The 27,417-nt window shown below is 31.9% G+C and overlaps 1 protein-coding gene across 2 annotated transcripts in view; it reads right to left on the bottom strand.

Moving 5' to 3' along the window:
• LOC132736001 (nostrin-like) overlaps positions 1–27,416 on the bottom strand; it is a 29,953-nt gene extending 2,537 nt beyond the window's left edge. Inside the window, exons 1-15 of one of the 2 annotated variants that reach the window (XM_060723055.1) lie at positions 27,204–27,416; positions 14,512–14,597; positions 11,349–11,429; positions 10,234–10,296; positions 9,707–9,788; positions 9,039–9,101; positions 8,596–8,688; positions 7,209–7,325; positions 6,465–6,572; positions 5,244–5,360; positions 4,217–4,325; positions 3,492–3,580; positions 2,672–2,800; positions 1,516–1,627; positions 775–894 (exon numbers count right to left, since the gene is read on the bottom strand). In XM_060723055.1, coding sequence (XP_060579038.1) covers positions 775–894; positions 1,516–1,627; positions 2,672–2,800; positions 3,492–3,580; positions 4,217–4,325; positions 5,244–5,360; positions 6,465–6,572; positions 7,209–7,325; positions 8,596–8,688; positions 9,039–9,101; positions 9,707–9,788; positions 10,234–10,296; positions 11,349–11,429; positions 14,512–14,597; positions 27,204–27,281 — 1,447 coding nt within the window. In that variant the 5' untranslated portion in view covers positions 27,282–27,416. Of the gene's footprint in view, positions 1–774; positions 895–1,515; positions 1,628–2,671; positions 2,801–3,491; positions 3,581–4,216; positions 4,326–5,243; positions 5,361–6,464; positions 6,573–7,208; positions 7,326–8,595; positions 8,689–9,038; positions 9,102–9,706; positions 9,789–10,233; positions 10,297–11,348; positions 11,430–14,511; positions 14,598–15,293; positions 16,513–27,203 lie in introns of those variants that run through there. The other variant, XM_060723048.1, reaches the window with a different exon arrangement.
• Between the last annotated feature and the right edge of the window lies 1 nt (position 27,417).

Here is a 27,417-nt window from a genome sequence, read left to right as displayed (position 1 = left end):
AGATGCCTAGGTAGCAATCCCATGCTGTTTCTTGATATAAGCTATCCATACACCAAGTTTTGTGTCAATAAGTCAAAGCAACTCAACTTATTGAGCTTAAACTGAATTTCTATTTTCAGTATCAGTGCACTTGACCTTGATCACAGACACCTGGGTAGCAATCCAAAGCTGCCTCTTGATATAAGCTACCCATTCATCAACTTTGGTGTCAATAGGCCAAAGCAAACTAAAGTTATTGAGCGGAAACCAAAAGTTGACGCCCGCCTGCCCACCTGCCCGCCCGCCGGCATTACAATAACCCGGTTTTCGGTAAAATAATAAATAAAATACCTACACAATCTAAACAAAAGAAGTACTTGCAAACAACATTTTTGTAACAAAGTGGGGGCAGATAAACACCTAAAAGTTCAGTCCAGGGGAGTTAACTAATACTGTACTGTATATGAAGGCATGTCTGAGTTACCTGCCCAAATGTGATATTAAAATATCACCCATGGAATATTCTCAATCAGAACACAGTAAAGGTGTATGGGAGTTTTGTGTTGAAGATTTGATTTATAATAAACATACAACAACCAAGAAAACTAAGACTTCATGAAAGAAATTCAATTTCAAAACTGATTACAATTGTAGAAACAATAATATATATATTGTGTTTTCTATCTATGTACTTTGTTACAGTATTAACCGATATAAAATAAAAAGAAATATATACCTATTTCCTACAGAACTTTTATGATTAGATAAAATATAAGTGAATATTAATGTTTTTACCTGACTGAAGTACAAGATCATTAGCTTGGTCCGGCTGATAATCATATACCACTTTACACCGACCAATGATCCGGTGATTCTGTGGTTCCAGTGATGGGTCATCATCAAAATCATCATCATCTAAAATATGTATAACAAGATATATACATGTATGTACAAGAACACCTTTTAATAAAGATATAAACATAGTACTAAATTCATCTAGAAGACCACATGCTTGTGAAGTCAGGGTTTATGTTCTCTTTAAACTTTCCATTATTTGAGCTGTGCCATGACAAAACCAACATAGTGCGTTTGCAACCAGCATAGTTCCAGACCATGTGTGCAGTGTGACAGGATCCATGCTGTTCGCTTACAAACCCTATAACAAACTCTATAACAAACTGATAGCAAACAGCATGGATCCTGATCAGACTGCACGGATGCGCAGGCTGGTCTGGATCCATGCTGGTTGCAAATGTACGATGTTGGTTTTGTCATGGCGCGGCTCATTTACTTTAATAGATTCGAGGCTTTAAGGTATGGATAAATGAATTCAACATGAACTCTTTTATAAAACCTCCAACGTACCCATGTTTCAGTTTGTTACATCAGCCAGCAAATAGTGTCGCTATCAATCAAAACAATTTCCTTGTAACATGTTATCATAATATAATTATATATCATAATCAAAGAAAATCCAAATCTTCAAAACAAAATTGAATTGTAACATGGGTAGAAGTATATCATATACTAACTTACCAAATGGTTCATCACTAGCTAAAGCTCCTATAGTTACATTAGTCACATCATATCCTGTGTGACCTTCACATGCCAAATTCATTGGTAACCTTAAAACACTCACAACCATTCCCTGAAATATGCATAAAAAACAGTGTCACAGATTTATAAGAGATAAAATACACAATAGTTGCATAGAAATTTCATTAACAGTTAAGCTGTGAGACCAGTAGAGTACACTTCCCTAGTTGTTGTTTTTGTTTTCAACTGTCTTTTGTCAAATTATGCATTTTACAGATAGATAGAGAGAGATAATTTATTGACAAACACATAAATTTGTATTATTTATCATTATCTATATCATAGTATAAAATGTTATCTATCATAAAACACAAATGCTGTTTTACTGGTCAATGTACAAGCAAGTGATGTGTCCAGTGTTGCAGATTTTTTTTTAAAGAACTTTCAAACATTGTTTGTTTTTTTCAATATAAGAACTTTGGTATGTGTATGATTCTTATTACAAAACATGTAATAATTCTTATTAATTTCATATTACATGTACATTGTACAATTTACTATCATTTAAGCTTATTACAAAATTAATAAAACAACATCTTTTAGAGCACTATTTTTACAAGATTACACAGATGACTTTTAATATCATGCATGGAGTAGGCAATTACATGCATTAAAAGTAACAAGTATCTTCTAAGTTTCTCCTTTGTCAAAAAATACTGACAAAAATCATTGAAATTATATCCACCCTTTACTGGATTATAACAAGGCCCACTAGTTAACACATCAGACTAGAAATATAAGAAATGCTTCCTGTGTGGGTTCAACCCGATCGGGGCAAGTTGTTGTTTGCATGAGCAAGAAACTTTACATTCATTGTTCAGTACTGGTTGGTTCCAGGAACATTCTAGACTGTTTCAATAAGCTTATAGCTTCCAACACAATCAAACTAAAATAAATTTGTATAAACTAAATGGGTAAAAACATATCTTAATTATGTCAGGAAAATCTATCCTTGTAATCTTATAATCTCTTTTTAATCTTAATTTTTTTTACTTAATAATAATATTGAATATTCAACATAAACACTGTATTTCTAACATCATAACTAACTGATGCTATCCCTATTCTAACAACAATTTTTACAGGAAGTACAGACCTGTTTATCTCTTGTCTGTTCTATGTATTTAGAAAATTTATGAGCTGGTTTATGTGATCTGTCCATTTCTGCTAAATATGATGCGATCTTGTAGTGATTGGCCTCCAGAAAATTAGTCATAAATATCACCTGTAAACATATAATACATATAAATATCACCTGTAAACATATAATACATATTAATATCACCTGAATACATAAAATATAAATATCAACTGTAAACATATTATACAAATTTGAGAAAATTGGTCATAAATATCATCTGTAAAAATAGAATACATACATGTACATAATTTCTACAACACTGTAAAAAATCAATTATCAAAAACATTACTAAACTTTTTTCAATGTTTTTCTTGCTTTGCATATACACATATTCTTCTCAGATTAAACAAATAGCTACTCTGACTTTACATTTTTCAAATTGATCCAGACCTCTGTATCTTAATTTGATCCAGACCTCAGTGATGACAATAATAAAATCAGACCTATACCACTAGTACAGTGAGGCCAGCCAGGACAGGTGAGCAGTCTAAAGAAACACTATACTGTTGACTACACAACTTTATTACTTTTGTATCGAAATGCTCAAATTACTACATCAAAATGTTCAAAAATTTTAAAGTAGGACAAATGTAGTATGGTAAGCTTGTTTAAATTCTTCCTGCACACGTTTTAACACAATAATCTGCTAAATCTGTGTATGGTACTTTAAATTTAAGGGATTTATGTCACCAACAACATAGAGCCTGGTCAGACAGCACAGATAAACAGGCAAACCTGGCTCTATACTGATGGGGAAAGGCGGATCAATTCTTACTTGATTTAATCTTTGTCTGGCCTCTTCTTGTGCATCCGCGTCAGCAAAGTTCGGTCTTTCCCTGTATACATCTACCAGCTTCTCAACACCTGTAGTATATTTATAAGTTATAAACATTGTTTTTTTTACATATTACATGGTACTAAATAAACCATCATGGTACTAAATAAACAATAGGCTGTTAATTAACAGGTTATGTAAGTGCAAATTAGGCTTATATAACATTTATCAAACCATCGTTGAAGTTAACAAAAATATGTGCTATTTTTTATTCAACCATATTTGTTTTTTTAAGTTTAATATGTGACGTCTTCATTTATCCAGCTCTAAAATTAAGTTAACCCTTTTGCTGCCAGAGGGTTATTGTTTTATTGATCACCTATTTGCCAGAAGTTTTCTAAGAAATTACTATATTATTAATTCATATAAATATTATTATTATTTGTTATAAGTATTATAATAATTATATATGTTCTAAATATGCTTGTATAATAATAATTATTGTCGATGGTATAATTTTCTTTATATTTATTATTATTTTTATTATCATTATAAATTTATTATTTTTATTATGATTCTTATATAAACGGCAAAAGCCGTCCCTATGGCAAATACGCCGAAAATAACAGGGACGGCATAAGCCGTCTCTATGGCAGTGAAAATGTTAAACATATGATATTTTGCCAATTATGGAAGTAAGGTTCTACATTTATATTTAACTATACCTTCTCGCCCCTTTTGTTCCCTTTCTATAGACTGTCTTATTTGTAATAAATAATGTTGCAATGCAAGTTTCCGCCGTTCTTGTTTCATTGAAAACTGTTTATCTTCAGCCTATAAACAATTAACATATAACTGGTTACTAAAACTGATAAAAACAAGAAGTTTGAGCCGGATGATGCTCCCCGAATAGGTTTTTGACATAGGAAAGTACAACTCTTGTAGTTTCAGAGTTATGTCCCTGGACAAAGTTCAAAGTGCAATAATTTCAGTTTCTTGTTGATACCTGTTATGGTTTCTCAGTTATGTCCCAAACAAAGTATGAACAAATGGCAATAACTCAAAAATAAGGCAAGGCAGAGTTAAGTTTCTTGTGCACTGCACATCTACCTATTGAGATCAATCTACCAACAAAGTTTCATGTTGATATCTCTTATAGTTTTAGAGTTATGTCCTGGACAAGATTTTTCTAAAAGGGGAGATAATTCAAAAACAGGGCAAAATAGAGTTATGGTTCTTTGACACTGCACTCCGCCTCGTTGTTCTCTACCACTGTGTGAAGTTTAAACAACTTATCTCCAAGGGTTTTCAAGTTATGCTCCAGACAAGACAACGGACGTACAGACGGACGGGACAGACAAGGCGGCGACTATATACTACAGCTTTGCAAACAATCTAGTTCTTTATAAAATAGTCATCTTAAATCTTGATATATTTTCATATGATCTATATGCTATAAGAAATAACATTATTTCAGGCACAAGCAAGCACCTGAAAAGAACAACAGACATTCCATAAGCCAACTAGATGACTTCCTCACATGACAGAATTGTAATCTATGCTGTGTGGAGCAAGAGATTCACAGTCAATGACCTTAAACAGTCAGCCAGACAGGACATGTCTTTTGGAATAAGCTCCTCTGTCATTCACAAACTCTGCTAAGGATTTTACATAGTAATCATTTTTATTGTGCAAAATATTCCAAATATCATGCTAAGAATTGCAAATTTTAAGTTTTTAACATAAACTTACATAGCAATCAATGAGTATTTGTTCAGGAGTATAATGAGTGGAGCGTTGTTTAGCTGCATTTCTAATATCACCGGCAATATCTACAGATAAAACTGACTGATGTAATTTTTCACAACTCTGAAATAAACACATTATTGCATGTAAAATTCTCAAAACATTTTTTAAAAACCATTTATGATGCAAGTCTCATTATCATTACGATAAACAACCCACTTACTGCAGTCTGTCTTGGTCAGATATGACAAACTAGAAATGTGTCACAAAGGACACAAACGCCCCTACTTTCAAGTTTTGTCAGTTTATGGACAGACACCATGAGAGACATGGACAACTCCACATGGTCCTATCCCCATATAAATCAGTATAATCTTGTACTTTAAATATTTTACTAACAGTTAAATTTTCATACTGTTTCTTCAATCTACATTTACATATGACTCAATAAAGCATAATTTATCATAGACCTTACTAAGTCGAATTGCATGTGAACTGATTTAGCAAATTCCCAGTAAGTCAAATCATGACAGATATCCAAGTATTCCTGTAACTATTTTAATAATTCTCTTATTATAAACCTTCTAAAGATTTTTAAGCATAAAATAAACTGTTAATTAATGAAGTTACTTACAGCAATGTCATGATAAAAATAATGTCACTTTATATACAAGACTTACAACTATGTTTCCTCATTATAACACTTGTACTGTTTAAGGCCCCCAAGGTTACACGTTTAAAGGTCTTCGTTTCGATTTTCATTCGTAACATTTACAATATTTTACCGTTTAAACGAAATAACCATAATTATTGTGTTACAAAATATCTTAATCTTTGTCAGTAATCACAAATTCTATCAATTCTGATTGATTTATTCCAAAGCAAAAACAGAAAATGGGTATCTACAACCCTCCAAACAGCAGCACCGTGCATTGGCTCGGGACATAAAGTTGACTTTCCTTTGATCTTTTAAAAGAGAGAGATGGGATAACAATGCAGAAATTATGTGCCGACTTCCTTATGATGAGCTCCCTATTTGTACATACATTAAACAAAAAGTAAGTCATCATAAATTTTGGCAACACGAATACATGGTATAGCATAGAACATAAAAGTACCACCGTTAATTGTTTCGGTTCTTAGCAATCGTGTAAACGTTTACAAAAAATTGTAAACATGGGAGCCTTAGTACTCTATACTATAAACAAATAATATAAGAGTAAATACCTGAGTTAATTTTGGTGCTAACATAGATAAATGACTATTATACTGATTAAGGAAATCATTCATTTTAGCTATTCTCTCCTCTTCTAACGCCTGTAACTGGGCATTGGCCTGAAATTGTAAAATATAAATGTAACTGGGCATTGGCCTGAAATTTAAAATATAAATGTAACTGGGCTTGAAATTGTCAAACAAAGAAAGAAAATGATTGCCTGAAATTGTCAAACATAGAAACAGAATAATTATAAATGAAAATCATTATTTGCATTAATCACTGTTTTGTCATTTGAATAACCACTCAGATCTACAACCTTCCTGGTCAATTCCTACGCATCAAAACTCCAAACCAGTGTTAAATAGCTGATGAACGCCACCGAGACCAATATTATTTCTTAATTTTGTGAAATCATTTTAATCTTTAACAGAAGAACTTAGCAAGCACTGAACATGTTGTCAGTGAAAATGTTGTATTAAGTGTGAAAATTCAAATTCAAAAGTTTATTGTTTAATCAGCCCACCAGCCCATACACATATTCTGAGAAAATGTTGTATAAAGAGTGAAATCTTACATTTGTGCTGTTTTAAACATTTCAAGATTGTTATTGTTTGTTAACCTTTAAGTAATTCTTTTTTTTCCAACAATGGAAACTACATTCACTTCCAGGTAACAATCTAGGATTTATAGGGATTCAAGTCATTACCACAATGGATGCAAGTTGACCGTCATGAATATATAACAAGAATTACCTTGTTTACAGCAAAGTCCCATTCCTGTCTGGCCACCTCGGCTTTCTCACATGTCTCACAGTAATGTTTGTCTGCCTTACGTAATGCATCTAACACCTGCTTCTGTTTCTTCTCTGTCTATATCATAATAATAGAGTTATGGTAAAATATAATATGAACCGCGTCATGACAAAACCAATGTAATGCGTTTGCGACCAGCATAGATCCAGACCAGCCTGCGCAGTCTGATCAGGATCCATGCTGTTCCCTTACAAACCCTATTACAAATAGAGAAACTGACAGTGAACAGCATGGATCCTGATCAGACTGTGCAGAGGCACAGGCTGGTCTGGATCCATGCTGGTCGCAAACCCACTATGTTGGTTTTGTTATGACGCGGCTCAATTATAATACTGGAGTATGTTAGATATGTTAAAACAATAAAGGCACAAATAGCTTACTGTGATGAAACTTGACATAAATTATTTGTTTTGTAGAGCTTATCAGCCCTTCAACCAAAGATCTATATAAATGTCTGCACAAAATTAATAATGAATGTTCCTATAAGCATATACCAGTCATATCAGTATTAAACTTTTTTCCCAAGTAAATGAAATCTTTTCAGATAGATTGCAGAAGACATAAAGTAGACATAATTGTGTTGTCAACAATCAAGCATGTGCAAACCAAAGACATGTCTATGACATAAATCAAGCATTGTATTGATTATTTTTAGATTTGTAAAAACATGTTTGTATATGAAACATTGAAATATATAAGTTCCCTACAACTGAGAAAGATTAGCTAGAAATGTTGTGTTTCTTTATTTTCTAATACCTTAACCTTAACTGAATCTATGTAATGTATTTCCCCTGCTGTCAATTTGAAAAAGTCCATTCAAAGTGTAGGGGATTTTAATGTCAACATACAACCAATGAGCTACTAACAGTTTAGATATTTGTGAGATTGTACTGACCCTGACTGACCAGACAAAGACTTATCAGTTCCAGCATATTAAGAGTTGTACTACTCATTCTCTTAATTAAAACATTAATTTATGTTCATGCTGAGAATCGTGTTTGTTTGTTTGGGTTTTACTTCACATCAACACAGTATCAGTCATTTCGACGTTCCAGCTTTTACTGGTGGAGGAAGACCTCAGGTGCCCTTCCATGCATTATTTCAGGCACGAACGGGCACCTGAGTAGAACCACCGATGTTCTGTAAGCTAGCTGGATAGCTTCCTCACATGAAAGAATCCAAAGTCCCTGTCAGGATTCGAACCCACAGCGGTGAGAGGCAAGTGGTTTGAAGTCAACGACCTTAACCCTTGGCCACAGACGCCCCTGAGAATCGTGTACAATAAAAACTAAGTCTTTGGCTCATTCAGAATGTTAATCTGAATTACCTTATTTATGTCTTTTTCTGTTTTGGCTTTTCCTTGTTTGGCTTCCTCTGCTTTCTCATGTGATTTTGCACAATCATATGCAGATTTTTTTGCCTAAAACAAACAAGACATAACATGTTGACAAAGTAATGTTACATGATATTCATTTCAGTTTAACTACTAGGTGATAATATACTATTTATTACATTTAAATCACTGCCACAAGGGGCACAAGTTGACATTTGTCAATAAAGAACAAAGCACTCTCGTTTTTACAGTGATGCCTTCCAATTATCTTTCCACCCTTTGGTCGACTTCCAAAACTTACCATTCCACGTGAAATGTTAGAAAAAATTATTGTAGAGGGAAGATTCCTCATTAACAAGACATATGAGTCATTATTAGTAAATAATTGAAACTTTAAGAGCTTTATATTAGCACAAGTTCACATATACATTCTATACCTTATTTTCCTCTGTTCTTTTATCTGTCAGGGATTTCAATGCCTTATCAACAGACAGTTCAATCTGAAATAATAATATAAATATAATTTACATTTGTAACAATGCCCAAATGAGGAACCCACTAATAATATATCATAGCAGACTTGGCATGAATCACCACTTTGATAAATAACTTACTGGTTAATAGACTCACTTTACAATGAACACTAAATACGGGTTTCCCAGCTTATAAGTACAACATTTACAGTTATAACTTTGATAATAAATACAACAGTTTGACTAATCTTTAATGGGAACAAAGCTATAATTTATGTTATGAAATAATTTCATGAAAATTATAAACAGTAAGATTATATTGATTCCAAAATCTTATAACAGTTGTTACAGAATTTCTCTGTTAATTAACACATATGAATTTTTTATTAAAAACTTATAAAATGTCCTGCAATGAAGTATTTTGCTGATATCTTAAGTAGGTAAATTATCGTTTAGCTATGATTTTGTGCATTTTCCATTTGCTTTTAAAGAAATATACTTCAATATTTCTTTCATACATGCATTTTTGAAGTATTCTTTTTCAAAAATGCAGAGGTGAGGGTCAAATGATCATATTAAGCACCCTTTACCATAGAACCACAGGATCCCTTACCCATGGTGTTAATACTTACTGGTTTCCTAGCCTTATGTTGTCCATCCACTAAATGTTTCAATGGTTTGGCTATATCTTCTAATAAAGCTGTTGCTAAATTTCTGAAACATATACCATAAAACCAATGATGAAATATATGAAATAAGCGATATATTATATACTAATTATGAATGTAGGTGACATACTGATATTGTAACATATGTTTGTGTATTATTTGTAATAAATGAAGAGATATCCTAGTTAGTCAAACATGTACATTCAAATTTCTATTTAAGCAAATATTATACAAAGAAAAAAATGAATTTACAATATTGACACTTTTATAACAGTAAATTTGTATTACAAATTTATTAAAAAATCTATTACTCTGTATAAACACAACAGTTAAACAAGCTAGATATCTATATTTTTACTTAAATTTGAGCAATACTAAGTTTCAGATTCAGTTTTTTTCTTTCTTTCATATCCTAGGTTTTGTAAGTTTCATTTTTAAAATTGAAGACATATTGTATAAATCAAAGGGAGATAATAAGGAGATATTCTTACTTGTGTAATTCTGCCTCCACTTCTATACAAGATGATACTGCTTTCCACCCATCTGTTAAACTCCTACAAAAAACATAGTACACAATAATTATACATACAAAATAAGCAATCTGTTTCTAATTTAGAATATGATTGATAATTCAGCTTTCTTTTTCCTCCAGAAAATTAACTAATCATAGAAACATATTTATATTAGAAATATTTCATCTGATGAACTTTACAAGTATGGTATATTTAAACAACATGGATTCTGGAGTCAATAACTGTTAGTTCATGGTATCAGAACAGCACATGGTAATATCAAACTGGATAGGCAATGCTTCATAGTCATCACCAATTATTTCAACTGTCCACAAAAAAATTGTTCTAAAAATGTGTAAAAAATTAAGTAGAGAAAACAAGCATTATTATTGTCTTAAATCAACAAGGGTTGTGGGCAGGACAGCATGCTTGATTATTCTATGTGTTTGATAGTAGGGCAAGACCCTGAATAATGTAGAATTTTCTCAAAGAGCAACAATTCAAAATCAATTTTAGAGTAATGGCCCTCAGAAGTGAACTCCTATTTATGCTCTTAAATAAATGTGCGAAGTTTCAACCAATTCTCTTTTTTCTAGTTTTGGAGATACCAACTTGCATGCAAAAGCCAAAGTGTGACATTGAGGTCAATGTGAGTATAATAGCTTTCCCCAATTTTCAAACAGTTGAACTATAAATGTACAATTCCTTTCACCCACACTGTGAAATTATAAAGTTTAAACTAAAGAACAAAAGTTCTATACTAGACATAACACTCATAGAACTTGATCTTATTTCTCCGAACTAGCCAATTATCATAATACCAAAACATTATAACAACATTCAAAACATGACTTAAAGCAGAGATAGCATAGTGGTTGTGTTTCCTCTAAATCCAGGAATAATGGGCTCGAGCCCTGACTGGGTCACAACCATACATCCTCATATGACACCAGATTGGTACAAGGAAGGGGATATGGAAATGGTTCCATAAAAATGACTAAGCTTTTGTCACAATCCAGCTAAAATAAATATGTCCTAACTAAACTATATCATAGTGACAAATACATGTATAAATATATTAAAAGTTGACCTACCCAGTGCTGTTCTGTGAAGCTCTGCTAAGTTTCCCTGCTACTTTACTTAAACCTTTAGAATATGTACTTTCCAAATCAGCTCTAAAAAAAACAACAAAATTGTAATGATAAAATAACACCTATACTATACATCTTCAATATATAATATCTGTTTCAAAGCAGGCCAATTTTAGCTAGTATCAATATTGGTGACTGTTCATAGTCTGTCTTTTAGAGGGACTTCATTCGAGTTTTTTTTGACATGAGGGAACTGAAAATATTTTTTTTGTAATTTCTATACCCATTGATGTAGGTCTGAAACTTGTGCTCATTTACTCATTCCCGTTTTCCAGAATAATAATTAATTTCGTTGTCCAAATTACCTTAAAATGAAGAGTCTCAGTTTAAACAGTAACAATTAGTGGTAGTTTATACAATAAAAAGTCACAATAGAGGTAGTTGGTACATGTAACTCCAGGATATATAGTCACCAGGACATTAAGTCATCTGGATATGTAGTCACAAGGACATTTAGACACCATGACATGTAGTCACGAGGTCATGAGGTTACCAGGACATATAGTAACCAGGACATGTAGTCAGTGTACTCATCAAAAAACACATCTTCTCTCATAAGATAAACAATTTAATGTTTTCATAATTATATAAACTGATAATGTGCCTTATGTTTGATATGCCAAATAATTACTATAGATTTATAGATTACCTGATTCAATCTTCTTCTCTTGGAGTCATAGGTTATAACAAGTTTATCATTATTCTAGATAAAACTTTACCTATAAATGCTTACAAAAAACTGCAAATCAATATTTATGTTCAAAAGACAAAAACAATCCTGTACCAAATTTGAACATCAAAAATGAGGAAGTTATGCCTTAATCCTTATATGATGAATATGTTAATATATGGCATAGAAGACTCTACAATAAAGTAAGATGAGTGTATGACTAATGTTGACAAGATGGAGAGGCAAACAAGCAAAGAACATAATTATATGTGTATTTGAGTTTTTTTTATACTCGCCACCAGTTGCCTGTTGGGCCACCAGTTGCCTGTTGGGCAAGTCCTCCAAAAGAGTATTAGTCATTTTTTTATTTTGGAGGATTATGCAAGTTACAGAAAGATGCTCAAATTTCAGCACTTGACACCTGCTGTTGTGAAGTACAAAATTCTGGAAACAAAGTGATCCCTCGGAAGCATTAATCACAACAAAATAACATAAGAATTGCAGACTCAGTTTGATTGATTCTGTACATGAGGGATAATAAATAAGTGCAACATCCCTCACACCCCCTAGCACCGGCTTGAGCGGTACTCAATTCTCAACACTTTATAGTGCTGGCATCAATGATCCCGAAGGACCAGAAAATATAACAACACTGAAGTCTCACATACAACCGATTGAGATATGGGGGCTGGCTAATTTTCATACATTACATTTTGACAAGACTTAAATAACATCTCCCACTCCAATCTATTGTTGCAGGGGCATGAACTCATAATTTGCTGAATTTTCTAATGGATTACCTTCCATTTTTGGAATTTTCCATAATCAATTTTAATGATATCAATGTGAAAAATTTAAGTTGTTCAGCCAACTGTATATAGCCTGGTAAGACTACATGATAATGTTGGCGAGGGATAACCAATTTTGATTTTTTAATTCTGTTTAGTAAGTTAACTTGTTATATATCAGACCAGGAGAGTCATTATAAAACAACAAACTGGCAATGTATTTTGTATATTACATGCTATACATGTGGTCAATTGCCTTAAAGAACAAAAGAATAACTAGAAATGTGTCCATAGGACACGGGTGCCCCTACCGCGCCACTGTTCTGTCAATCTTTTTACTAAGTCAAGGGAAATAACTCTACAAATACTGGATAAATCCACAAGCGAAACCCCAGGTGCATATCTCAATATGCTGAGCAACCTGCCCATAAGGTTTAATGACTATGTCAAATCCTTTTTGAGTAACTTGCGACACAAGTTGAAAATTGCAAAAATTTTCTAAGTGAAGGGCAATAACTCTAAAAATACTAAATAAATCCAGGCAAAAATACCTGGTGCACAACTGCACATGCTGATCAATATTCCTGTAAAGTTACATGACTCTAGGTCAAATACTTTTTGAGTTACGTGCGACACATGTTGAAAATTGCAAAATTTTCTAAGTCAAGGGCAATAACTCCAAAAATACTAAAAATATCCACACGAAAATACCAAGGTGCACAACTTCACATGCTGATCAACATTCCTGTAAAGTTTCATGACTCTAGGTCAAATACTTTTTGAGTTACATGCGACACAATTTGAAAATTGCAAAATTTTACTAAGTCAAGGGCAATAACTCCAAAAATACTACAAATATCCACACGAAAATACCCAGGTGCACAACTACACATGCTGATCAACATTCCTGTAAAGTTTCATGACTCTAGGTCAAATACTTTTTGAGTTACATGCGAGACAAGTTGAAAATTGCAAAATTTTACTAAGTCAAGGGCAATAACTCTGAAAATACTACAAATATCCAAATGAAAATACCCAGGTGCACAACTACACATGCTGATCAACATTCCTGAAAAGTTTCATGACACTAGGTCAAATACTTTTTGAGTTACGTGCGACACATGTTGAAAATTGCAAAATTTTCTAAGTCAAGGGCAATAACTCTGAAAATACTAAAAATATCCACACAAAAATACCCAGGTGCACAACAACACATGCTGATCAACATTCCTGTAAAGTTTCATGACTCTAGGTCAAATACTTTTTGAGTTACGTGCGACACAAAAGTGAACGGACGGACGGACAAGGGTAAATCTAAATGCCCGCCACTAACGTGGGGGCACAATGAATATATTATTAGTTATAAAGATTGTTGACAGGTTATATGGCCCTATATAAACAGCGTTTGTAAATATATCCCGAGCCGCTAGGCGAGGGTTAAATTGCAAACAGCCGTTTATATATGGCCATATAACCTGTCAACAATCTTTATAACAAATTTATAATACAGCAAGCATCATTTTTTAACGAAAAAAGTAAGATTTCTTCATGAGTCGACAGCAGCCGTGTATATAAAACTATATAAATGTCATGATTATCCAATGAAAAATGACGTTACAAACGTGCAGTATTATAAAATTATGTGTACCTTTCCTGGATAATGAAGGCAATGTCCTTACAGAAATCACTCCCTTGACGTATGTACTTCTTCAACTCCTCAAAACCGTTCAGTCCCTGAAAACAAAGTTACAAAATTGTAATAAATATTTACCAACCATTATGTTATAAAATAGGAACTGTTTTCAATAGTTTCAGTGAGAAACAATGTATTAAATAGTATACCATTCTGTAATTCATATAGATATAAGCAAGATCTGTTACCTTTTTCGCACTATGCTCTTGTATTTTATCCATATCAGTTTGATAACTATATTACCTTCATGTTATAATCAATAAACTGGTTTATATTGAGAATTATTCAAGTTGAAACTGAATAAAAATCCCTAGAAGTCTTAGAAAATCTCTCTTCTAGTCTCCAAACAAGGAAAATCTCACTACCCTTTACAATACACTGTTTCTACCTTACTGTAGGCCTGACAATAATAACACAGCTCAGAAAAGGTTTTAATAATAATTTTCAACAAATTTCGCTATCTTAAAATCTCTTAAGATTAATGAGAATAATGTGATCAGATAGATTGTACATTGTGTTTCACTGGTTTAATCATGACAGAGAATATATATCACTCATCATCTCTCATATATACAATAGTAAAATTTAATATAGAAAACTGATTAATTTACTTAATGAGTCAAAAGGACAAGAAAATGTAACAAAGTACTTAAAAATTTAACCCAAAGGACATGAAAACATACAAAACAGATGATTCACTAACTTAGTTCAAGGAATATTTTCTCTAAAATACAAACCTTTGCCATTGTTTCCATGACATCACATGGTAACATTTGAGAACAAATCCAGGTCTGTACATTATCTGGGATAACAAACCCAATTTTACCAAACATGTGACTTTTCCTCTGGTCCTTACATGTATGACAATGAGCACAGAATCTATGTGGATGTGGCGGGTTCATTGTTTTAGTTCATTATAGCACTTATAAAACATTTTTCTAGTCTATGATTGATTTCTCAGGAGTCTATCAGTTCATTATTGTCTGAAGGAGTTCATAGTTCATTATTCATTTATTCAATATACATTGTTGTATATCGTACATCAGATATCATGCTTACTAATGTATTCCTGGTATAACAATTTCACTTGGTGACAATGTCACGATTTTCTCACTCAATCCTACAGTAGGACATGACTATGATTTAATCAGGATGATAATATTACATTATTTCCTGTTTAATACATATCATTTCCATAATACTTTGAATGTACAAAAATAATCATAATTTTCTTAGAAATCAAGCAATTTATTGAGCAGTCGGACATTAAATTTTTTCTTGGCAATCTCAATCGTGCATCTGACCTAAGACTTAAAGGGAGGCACTGTTTGTGTAACAGTTAAAACCTAATCATGCTAATTATCATAAATGTACAAAACCATCCTTCACATTTACAGAAAAATTTCAAAATATGTAATAACTGAATAGCTAACAGAGCAGACCGTGTTCAGACAGCATGGATGTACCGGCTGATCTTGGTCTGCTTGGGTGGTATGGGTTGCTGTCACCAGGCTAAGGTTTAAAGCAGCACGCCTCCAGATTTGTGCTAATTTTCATGAAAATTTTGAAAATGTATCTGAATGTTTAATATTGTGAAGTAACCAAAAAGAAGCAATTTACACATTTTTAATGACACTTTCAACCCCGTAAGTTACCAAAAAGTGGTCAAAATATGCATAAATAGCCCTTACTGAGTTAGTAACGCAGTAGAAATATAGTTAAATAAATACTGAAAAAAATTCATTAATTGCACAGAACATGTAAAATATTACTTGAATTTTGAATATTTTTACTTTCCTAAAATTCTAGTAAGTTTTTCTTATGTTATATTTTATTGAAATATTTTGACTCATCTGGAGGCATGTAGCTTTTAAGGTGAAGGAAGACCACAGAAGCCCCTTTATGTTTGGGCACAAAAATGACACAATTTTCACATGCTATAGCAAATAAACTTTCATCAAAATTGAACATTAATCCCAAGAGAGCTTCAAACTTATAACTCAAACAAAATCATGGTTGAAAAGGCAGAATACAAAGAAACCACACGACAACACCAGATAAATATGAACAATACAGTGATTTTTTTACCATTGCATCCTGAGTCCAGGACTCATTGAATTTGCTGTGGATGCAAAGTTTCAAATAATGTGCATCTTTTGGATGCATACTTTTTCTGAGTAGGGAGTTCTGTCTGACAGGAATTTGGTAATAAATACCAAATCGTGTTAAAGTTATGTCAGTCATATTCTAGGTCTGCAAATCTTCTACAGATAAGAAATAATAATGTGCTTTACTATAGATAAGCATAAAAATATTAAGAAAAATGAAGTTTTGATTAATCTCAAACTAAATTAATGGAAATAAACTTATTAAATTTATTTGACAGTTTTGAATAATTTCAGTTTCAGAAGCATTGTAATTAATGTAGAAATCAAATTCATTTTTTCTTCATTCCATTGTTAATATACCTTTCATATCACTAACCCAATATTAAGCCTTGTAACTTGGATTAGTCGGCTAAATTTTGGGACTCATAGATTTATAGCCCAGCGAGTCCTAGGACCCACACTGATAAGTTTGTAAAAAAAATCACTGACAATATTTTAATTAAGATCTACAGGTTTCGAACCTATATGGTTCAAATGAAATTATGGCAAATTAAGTCAGATAAACTAACCATACCGGCACAGAAGTTTTGTTCAGGTGACAATTCTATATATTAAACCTAAATATTAACTTTATTATAAATATTTACAATGGTAGTAACACAGTACAAAATTTCTGTAATTGTATACATTAAAATCAGATCATTATTATGTAAGGGGAAATTTAAAATTTTCATTTTTCCCCCAATATGTCACAAGCAGATAAAACTTTATTTACAACTTAAAAAAACACTTGTTTTCCCCTAAAAAATGAAATTGGAATACATTTATCTGTATCCATCTATAGAAGAGGAAGATAAATGTTTTTATATCTTTGTTTATTCTTCATTACACTTAACTTTCCTTCTTGAGATAATTCCGTATCTGTGAATCATGCCGAAAACCCACGAAAATTCCAAATTCTATTTTATACAGAAGGAAAAAGCTGCTTATTATCTTTCCTTTCAAATAGGTGAACAGTTTTTAAACATCCCAGGTTTTCAAACATCTTAGTAACGAAAATACATCATAAAAATCCTACATCATCATCTCGGAGAAAACCACCTGATGTATACACTACAATATATAAGCTACAAAAACTCAGTCTTGGAATTCAAGCAGAAGACGGCACAGAATTTATATACGCAGAATCAATGGAAAGTCCCAACCAGAATTGTTATGAGAAATTGGCAGTTGCCTGCTAATTATATAAACACTAGGGTACCAGTGAAAACTACACACCTGTTAAGCTGTCACATTGCTTTAACTTTAGCAAAAGTATGTTTGAAAATATTACTTAAAAAAATTAAATAGCTATCATAAAGAAAAAAAAAAGAAAAGAAAAAAGAAAAGGAAAAATGTGTCATCTTCTACTGTTACAGTTCACTATAGTTAAACAATGGTACCATACCAATTTAGATAAATTTTTGCAATATCATTGAGAAGTTTGCCCTGAATACCAAAATAGTTATAATTGACCTTAACCCTGAAGCTGAAGTACTTTCTGAATAAACATAACAGCTTTTTTTTACACTTAACCTGAATACCAAATTATCTGAAATTATCTGTGTAATAGAAACTGGCCTTAACCTACATGTGTTATGATTTAATAAACAACTTATAATTTAAAATACTGTCTAAAAACATGATTTTACAAACAGAGATATGCATTATGTAATTATCAAAGTGAAGAACTTGCACGAAAATATGAGTCAGACATTTATTTGAGGAAGGAAGTTAAAACAATTTCACTCAATGTACATGTAAACATTCATGATTCTCTATTACATTAAAGCAATTAGTATTCCATTACCAGCATAGATGAGAATTTGTTATCTTAATTCAATTACTAATTAATTCAACTTTCTTGCTCTAAAACCCAGATAAACCGACTGATTTCTTCACAATTATTCAGCTATCTTTACTGATTGATAAAACATCCATTAGCAATTCTAAAACTTTTCTGATTTTTTTTAAAATTTCTTTTAAAGATTTTAACACTTAACCTTAGCCACTTCCTCTGCTTTGACTTTATAACAGTCTAATAGTAGTTTCTGTTATAACAATAATTTTTTAAGTAGTAATTACAAATAGTATAGAGGCTGGTTGGGCAACACAGAACATGTACACAAATGTGAAGGCTGGCCTGGCATAGCTCATTTGTTATAATTCACCATTAATATCCTAATTATAATGTGATTGACTGCATGCTTGTTAACAGAAATTTACGCATGGAATTTTAGATATTAGTTCAGTAAACAATGCATATCTCATTTAAATAAAGCTATTTGTATTTTATAATATTTTATAGCTATTTTATAATTTTAAAATTCAACTGCAAGGCATAGATTAGTAAAGAAAAAAAACCAGTTTTGTTTAAACATATTAATTTGAGATTGTTTATAATGAAACTTTGAAGCATGTTTGATCCAGTCTCAAGTACAATTCCTGAAACCTACCAGTACTGGTGTCATGTTTATGACGGAACATTGTTGTGACCACAATATTATAGAGCTCAGGCTTAACATGCATTAACCTGATCTACTATGCAACAGCTCCCTCTAAGTTTAAAGCAAAAACTGGACCATCTAGTGTTGACAACATTATAAGGACCGTATAACCATGTAATAATACAATCATATACTGACTCCCCTATACCTGACAATGGACCATTCCAAATTCTATGTAAAATACACATATTCCATGGAGTAATGCAAAACAATTCATTGATTGTTGGCACATGATCAGATTCTGAGATACAAACAATAATGAAAAGAAAATTATTAAACCCTTTGAGTATTATTATTAAACTGGCTGCAATGAACTTTATGCCAAAAGTAAACAGGTAGGCTCATCTAAATATCTCTGTAAAATGACCTGTGTAATGAGAGCTGTGTAACGTGACATGTGTCATGTGACCTGTGTCATGTGACTTGTGTAATGTGACCTGTGTACTATGACTTGTGTAATGTGACATGTGTTATATGACTTGTGTCATGTGACATGTGTACTATGACTTGTGTCATGTGACCTGTGTAATGTGACATGTGTACTATGACTTGTGTCATGTGGCATGTGTCATGTGACATGTGTACTATGACCTGTGTCATGTGACTTGTGTAATGTGACATGTGTACTATGACTTGTGTAATGTGACCTGTGTAATGTGACTTGTGTAATGTGACCTGTGTACTATGACTTGTGTAATGTGACATGTGTAATGTGACATGTGTACTATGACTTGTGTCATGTGACCTGTGTACTATGACTTGTGTAATGTGACATGTGTACTATGACTTGTGTCATGTGACCTGTTTTATGTGACCTGTGTAATGTGACATGTGTTATATGACTTGTGTAATGTGACATGTGTACTATGACTTGTGTCATGTGACCTGTGTAATGTGACATGTGTAATATGACTTGTGTCATGTGACCTTTGTAATGTGACATGTGTAATATGACTTGTGTAATGTGACATGTGTTATATGACTTGTGTAATGTGTCATGTGTACTATTATCTGTGTAAAATGACCTGTGTAATATGACCTATGTAATATGACCTGTATAATGTGAGCTGTGTAATGTGACCTGTGATATATGGCTTGTGTAATGTGACCTGTGTCATTATACTCATATGACTCGTGTAATGTGACCTGTGTACTATGACTTGTGTTTGGCCTCACATTTTATTATTGTTTTCATACTGAAAACCAACTAAATATCTTAAATGGACTTGTTCAACTTTCAATCTGAAAAACACCATTCATCATCCTGAGGGAAAATTTCAAAATAATTACACTGACTGAGTTGCTAGTAGTGCAGATCAAGATGTGCTGGCTGATGTTGGCCTGCACTGGTTGCATGGCTAAACCTAAGTTGCCATCAAGCAAACTAAGGGTTAAACTTAATAAATTTTAAATGTTAATATGAATTTTGGTAATGCACAATGTCAGTAATGTTAAATAAATTTCTTTGTTACTACAGTTACATGTTTTATACTGCACAATGTCAAAGATACAGCCTGATCAGACTCGACCTTTTACTTGCTTGATTGTTCAAATATTATCATTTGAATTTCAAAACTCTTCCCTTTATGAGAATGGACAATTTCAATTTTTTAAGAACTTTTAGAAAGTTGAAAATACCTTATACCTGACTTTTCAAGACTGAAACATATGTATGATCACATAACCTGTTATTTCTTTTCGGAAACATGTCTAAACAGTGTATTTTGAAATTGAAAAAGTTTGACAATTTGTTATGAAACTAGTAGTATAATAAATAGAATTAAAACTTTACCCGCTGTTGATGTTGCTTTTTGTATTTGTTCTGAAACTGGGGAAAAAATGTTATTTTGGATAGGGAATTCGCCTATCAGCTCATGGTAAAATGTCTAAAATGCCTGGTTTATGCTGTGTAATTACCATACATTTCTCCTCTACATTTTTAATATTTTTGACAAAATTCTTGATTTCAGTCTACTCTATCAATCTGATTCAAATTAGGCCACTTTAACATACAAAATGAAAAACTAACTGTACCCAAACCAAAAACAGAATTTTTTAGAAAATCATTTAATTACTCTGGTCCAGTGGTATGGAACAGCATACCAATCCATATTCGAAATTCTGATACCCTGAGGAAATTTCAATCCTCCTATATCCAGTGGCAATTTTCTAACTAACTGTTTGTACATATTGTTTCAAAAACATATACTTTCCATGCTGAAGTTATGAAAATGTCACTTCTCTATGTAAGAAGAAAAAATTGTTTACTTATTTATTGTATTGATATGATGTTTAATGTACATATTATGTTGTCTAAATGTTGATTGTGATTGTATTTTATGTTGTTTTGTATATACTGAGGCCCGCATGGAAGATCGGGAAACTGAATGTGTTAACCTCATAAAATAAAGTCGTTACTTACTTACTTAGTTAATTATAAAACTGACAAGTTATATTAATTAAATATACTACGCTAATCCTACCTTAATGTAACTACTTGTCTTCCAGAGGTCCTCCAGTTTATAAAACATCACTATTATATTCTTAACTTTCACACTTATATAAACTCAAATTATTAATTAATAAATTTTATGTCTTTATATTAAGTTCATCTAACATGTGAAAAAAGGAAACTCAACAAAATTTAGGAAGATCCTGGTATTTATCAAAGATTAACTTACTTCAACATTAGGATTGGAAAGGTGAATTTTTCCATTTTATTATCATGTACAAAGAGGTATTTAACTTTCATTTGAGAAGATGGAGGCTGAATTTTTGTGTAACTAAGTACAACTCATAATTGTATAAACAAAGGCTAGCTGTTTTCTGCGTTTACAAAATGATGCTATCAAAAGTGTATTACAGGTTCCCCTTAGAACGCACTTTACCTTTCCTTTTCTTGACAGTGAAAAGATTTAACGCCCATAAAGAAGTTGATTATTTACAAGTTCCGTATTTCAATTCACCATTAACTTACAAGCTAGCCTATAAAAATAGGGAATGACTATGAAATTTTCAAAATCTTGCTTACAGTAGCAAAAAAAAAATTATTATCATAAATCCTAAGAGGGCATTATTAAAGTATTGACCTCATAATGTTACAGGGATTCCACTGAGGGTTATTTTTTTGTCATGATGGGACTGGAAATAATTTTGATGAGATTCGTGTTCCATTTGATGTAGGATTAGACCAATAACATTTTTCCAGAATATTTATTATAATTGTGAAAAATGACCCAAAATTCAAAAACAACGCTTTCCACTCCAATTAGGCTAAAATAGCACAAAAATACAATTTTTAATTTAATTTTTCTTAATTATCTTTCCCACATTATTATGTTTTTAAGTGCCCCAACTGTTCTATGTAAGTTAATCATTCAATCGTTATGTTTTTTATGCTTTTAGACCTCAGTGGAGTTCCCGATAACAGATACCCGATTTTTTAACTTGTCATATTATATAATTAACCATGTCACAAAATATCATAAAATGACTACTCCATCTTTCAATCTACACAAAAAAAACATTCATCAATTTTAAAAAATAATATGATAAACATTAATTTTAGAAATCAAAAATTAATGACCTTAACTTCTTTGTGCTAGAAGCCCATTTTAACATTAACCACAACTATGTAATAGATATTCTTTTTCAGAGGCTACATATATCCTGATTATATGGACAAAGCTACATAGCTACATCCATTATTAAATTATCCTTATAGGGGTCACATTATTAAATTATCATTGTAACACCAATATTACATTTACATTGCAAAGAAATCATTCCTGCTACATTTGAATGAATATGATGCTGTAGCATGCATAGCCCTGGTCCATGGTGACCCTGTGACACCTTAATTTGTCTGACTTTTAGAGCTCATCAAGTGAATCTGTGAACTTTGGAACTGTTGTCGAAAGGATTCCAAGATTTTGTGACAGACAAAAAGACTGTAAACAACATGCCCTCCCAATCTATCTATCTGGGAGCATATATATATATAAGAAACACAATGTCATGTAAGACAATATCAGCACAGGAATGTCTATGAATATTCCATCACATTAACATATAAATATATCTCAAACAACACTATGATATAAAACACAGCTTGAAATGTCACAGGCTCTTTTAACTTAATGCCAAACTAGTGTGAAGTGTTTTCCATCAAACACTGAAGTACATCCTCTAAATACAGACAATACACACATTTTTGACACACATGCACAGCAACATTTATTGTTCATTCCAACTCAATGATTTCCAACACTTACTGCCCGATTGCTATGTGTTCTTTCATTAAATCCAAATTATAAGTGATCCATTATTAAAGAAATTGCCTATAGTAATTTCTAATAAGTTCACAGTGTTGTAATCTGGGAATTGAGTGAACAGAATGTAATCCCTAATAAGTAAAGAAAGTGGAAAGAGAAATGATCATCACCCTTCATTGGTAATAAAAACTATAGAGACTATATCATTGCCTTATACTTACTAAATGTGCACCATGTTGAAATGTGATCAGTTCATTTCAATGACTTGAGGCAAATTCTTACACCAATTAATTGATAGTTATACATGACATGTAATTTATTTACATTTCTAATTAGGCCTGTCAATATACATAATTAACCATTAATATTCAGTACAGCACAGATCAAAATATGGTACACCTTTCAATCAATTACCAATTCTGTTATAATGTGTATACATTTATTTATAGTCACAGTAACATGTATTGAGCAATCTCCTTGAATACGTAGACATTACAATTAATACATGATGGACCTGTCCTGCTTTGAATTTCGAAATGTTTGTTGCTGTGCGAGGGATTTATACATTACAAAATAAACATTTGGCTATATGTTCAGACTTAGATCTGTATTGGTGGCACAGGAAAAAGTAATATTACAACCTCAAGCAATAAATATGTTAAGACAAGTACTGTAATGTTGAAAAAGGGTAATAAAGTAATTCATACAGCATCTATGAAAATTGAATATACATTACCATTTTTTGTTATTTTTCAAACTTTTATTGAATATGATAAAGATATTGTATTAAGATAAGCACCTGGAATGTTTTTGTTCATGCAAAGAACAAACTTGTGCTTAAGATCACCCTTGAATAAAGGCCATATAAACCAAACCTGTCCTTACAAAAATTACATGTATCTGTTCAAACAGATATAAAATTGAAATGAAACTGTTTTGAAAGATTACTTCTCCACAAAGGCCATATTTCAACATTATATTTACATTCAAATAATACATGTATATAAGGTTTTAAACAAAAACAAAAATAAAGTTAAATTCCTTGACATGTTATGATATAAAACTTGTGGTGTAATGGTTCTGTTTACAATGTCTCATTCTGGCCATAATATATTATCTATAAACTTCCATATTAACCATTCTGTGTATGCTATAACTGAATATACAGGACTGAAAGTATGAAATTTAACTAAATATTCATATCAAAAAGTAAACAAAATTTGACTTCCTTGTTAGGTAAGATAATTTAAAGTTCACTATCATATTGTTTACATTACAGAAAAAAGATACACATCCTGTTAAAATCTCAACACTTAATGTATATTCAGGACATTAGAAATCCGGAACATTTTGAAAGCTTTCTATCTCAACTGAATAGGTTGTTAAAATTTCTTATAAAAATGTTCAGATAACAAACTCATATGTGCTGCTGTATATAAAAGAACTTTCAAAACTGATACCAAAAATTTGTTTAAACTATTAATGAAGCACAAACATAGATTAAGTACAGATAGAATTCTCTTTCTAGTACTTTTTCAAGACTTTTTCCAGTTTAAAGGGACTCCACCTCAGTGGAGGTCCTTAAAAGTTATCCGAAGTTACCTAAATATATAAATTTAGTAAGACAAATAGCAGTTTGTTTTTTTCCTCCATAATCATTATATTGTAGTAGTCAACTGGTGCAATATTCAACTGATATATTGCAATCCAGAATCAAATGAAACAATCATACTGTGTAACTGTTAAATCAGTGAGAGCATGAAATTGTTTAGGTCCTTTAGTATAACCATAATTTGAGAAACACAAAATACTCAAAGTTGCTACCACTAAAAAAAAATATCTGAAAAAAGCAAAACATACACATATATATACTTCTTGTTTCTACCTTTTATCATTTTTATATACATATATATTAAATTCTTCCTTCTCAACCAATTTATACAGTTTCATCAATAAAACTCTTAAAAACCAATTCGTATAAATGTAAAAATGTTAAATATTGAAAGTTTGACCCTGATACTTCCTGGAGATTGTTCTACTATGGCACTAGTCAAAATATTTTGACATGCCAAAGCTAGATTCTGAGAAATTTTTGTAATAGCCATTATTATAGGTTTAAATGTTGTTTCTACTTCATAGAGGGGAGATATTGTCCATACACAAAATAGCACAATATCCCAATGCACAGTACAAGTAGTTGAAGTGTGTTCCACATGAGTTTACAAGTCTCTTAGAATATTAAACACTTCATGAACTGAGAAGTTCATTCCTTGACTCATCGAGACACACTTAGGCAATACACTGTTTGATCAGGCAGTTTATTACAGTCATTAAAGGCACTCCACTGTTGTCCAAAGGCCTATGGTCATAAAATGTAAAATTCTTACAAATATTACCTGCAGCATTTAAAACAGAAAGATATGCAGATGTCAATTAAAATATATACTCAGGAATAAATTGAAAATCAAATTCCATGTTGTACTTAGTCCAAAACTCCAAATAATTGGAAAAATTTTCACAATTAAAATTATTCATCTGGAAAAATAAAATGTGCGATTAGTGTGAAATTATTGCACACAAGTTATTGGCTTACGTGGTCAAATTGAACCTAAATGTCCAAAAACTATTTCAAGTCTAGTTCTGGCTTCCATAACTTTATATGTCGCTTTTATTTTGACGTTGTGCAGTGTTTATTCTAGGAATTGAAAAATAGGGGTGATTTTCCCCCCTCTATTTCAAAATAGGGAGCGATTTTCAAAATCAAGGGGTGCCAAAATAAACTGCCAATGTTAAATCGTCTGCATTAAGTTTACACTGAGGCGTTATTTATTTAAGGCAGCAGTAGTTGTCCCCCCCCTTAATTTTTAAACGAAAACAAATTATTACAGAACTGCCGCGAATGATTATAAAGGGATTGACAATACAAACAATCGACCTATCTTTCACGGCGCCCAACTGTCAGACCGAGCACACTAGTTCCGGTTGGTACGGAACATTCTGTTAATTTCTGTCAACTCACGTAACCAGTACCATACAATACTAAATTATTATAATTAGCTAACAGTTACCTCCCTTCGGTTTCCAATGTAAATGTAAACAAAACAACCAAATATAATGCGGGATGGAAGTTTTACGATTTTATTGACTTTTTTATAGATGCGCGATTTTCACGCACATGATTTTGAATTGTGCGCGATCTGTGAAATACTAGCGTGAATCGCGCAATCGCGCGTCCTATAATAGACACTGTTGTGCGACAGTAAAGTTACGGGTCAACCCTATTTGCAAAGGCTACTAGACTGAAGTGCCCATATATATCTACTTACCTGTATTAAATTAGATTTTGTCCACATCTCGCAAATTTATTTAATTACAGCATGACCTAAATATGTCATGGTTCTGGTTGACTTTCGATACCGGATTGGCTTCAGCAAACAGGTCTAGCAGTATGCTTCTATAAAACCTGTTCGCTGAGGTCTCTTTAGCTATTTCAAGTCCTGTCATGTTGAAAAACCTCAGTGGAGACCCTTTAACAACTCTATTCACAAAGAAATTCTTACATTATTTTTTTATGTCAGTGTTAACATTAACTTTATTTACTAATTCACTTATACATGAATGTAGACTTTTAGTTTTAGTCTGGGTTTTTTTTTGTCCCTTTTATTTTTACTTGTGAAGTTGTGTACTTCTACTTATGTTAATAAACAAAAGAATCTTACCCCGAAACTTTCTTGAAATAGGAGACTGTTATCTATACTGGTCTGCATTGTATCTGTTATTGTAGAATAAAAAGACATGTCAAACTGCGTTTATTTGTGGAACTCATTTGTCATGAAAGGGAAGTTCAGGCTTAAAAATCTTGTAGCAACGGTAATCGCCGAAGTTATCTGAATACGCAAATAGAATGAATATCGTTCTAATTTAACGTTGGTA

Source organism: Ruditapes philippinarum, unplaced genomic scaffold, assembly GCF_026571515.1.
Source record: "Ruditapes philippinarum isolate M1 unplaced genomic scaffold, ASM2657151v2 ctg854_1_1_1_1, whole genome shotgun sequence".
Lineage (NCBI taxonomy): Eukaryota > Metazoa > Mollusca > Bivalvia > Venerida > Veneridae > Ruditapes > Ruditapes philippinarum.
This window is presented reverse-complemented; position numbering and strand designations above follow the sequence as displayed.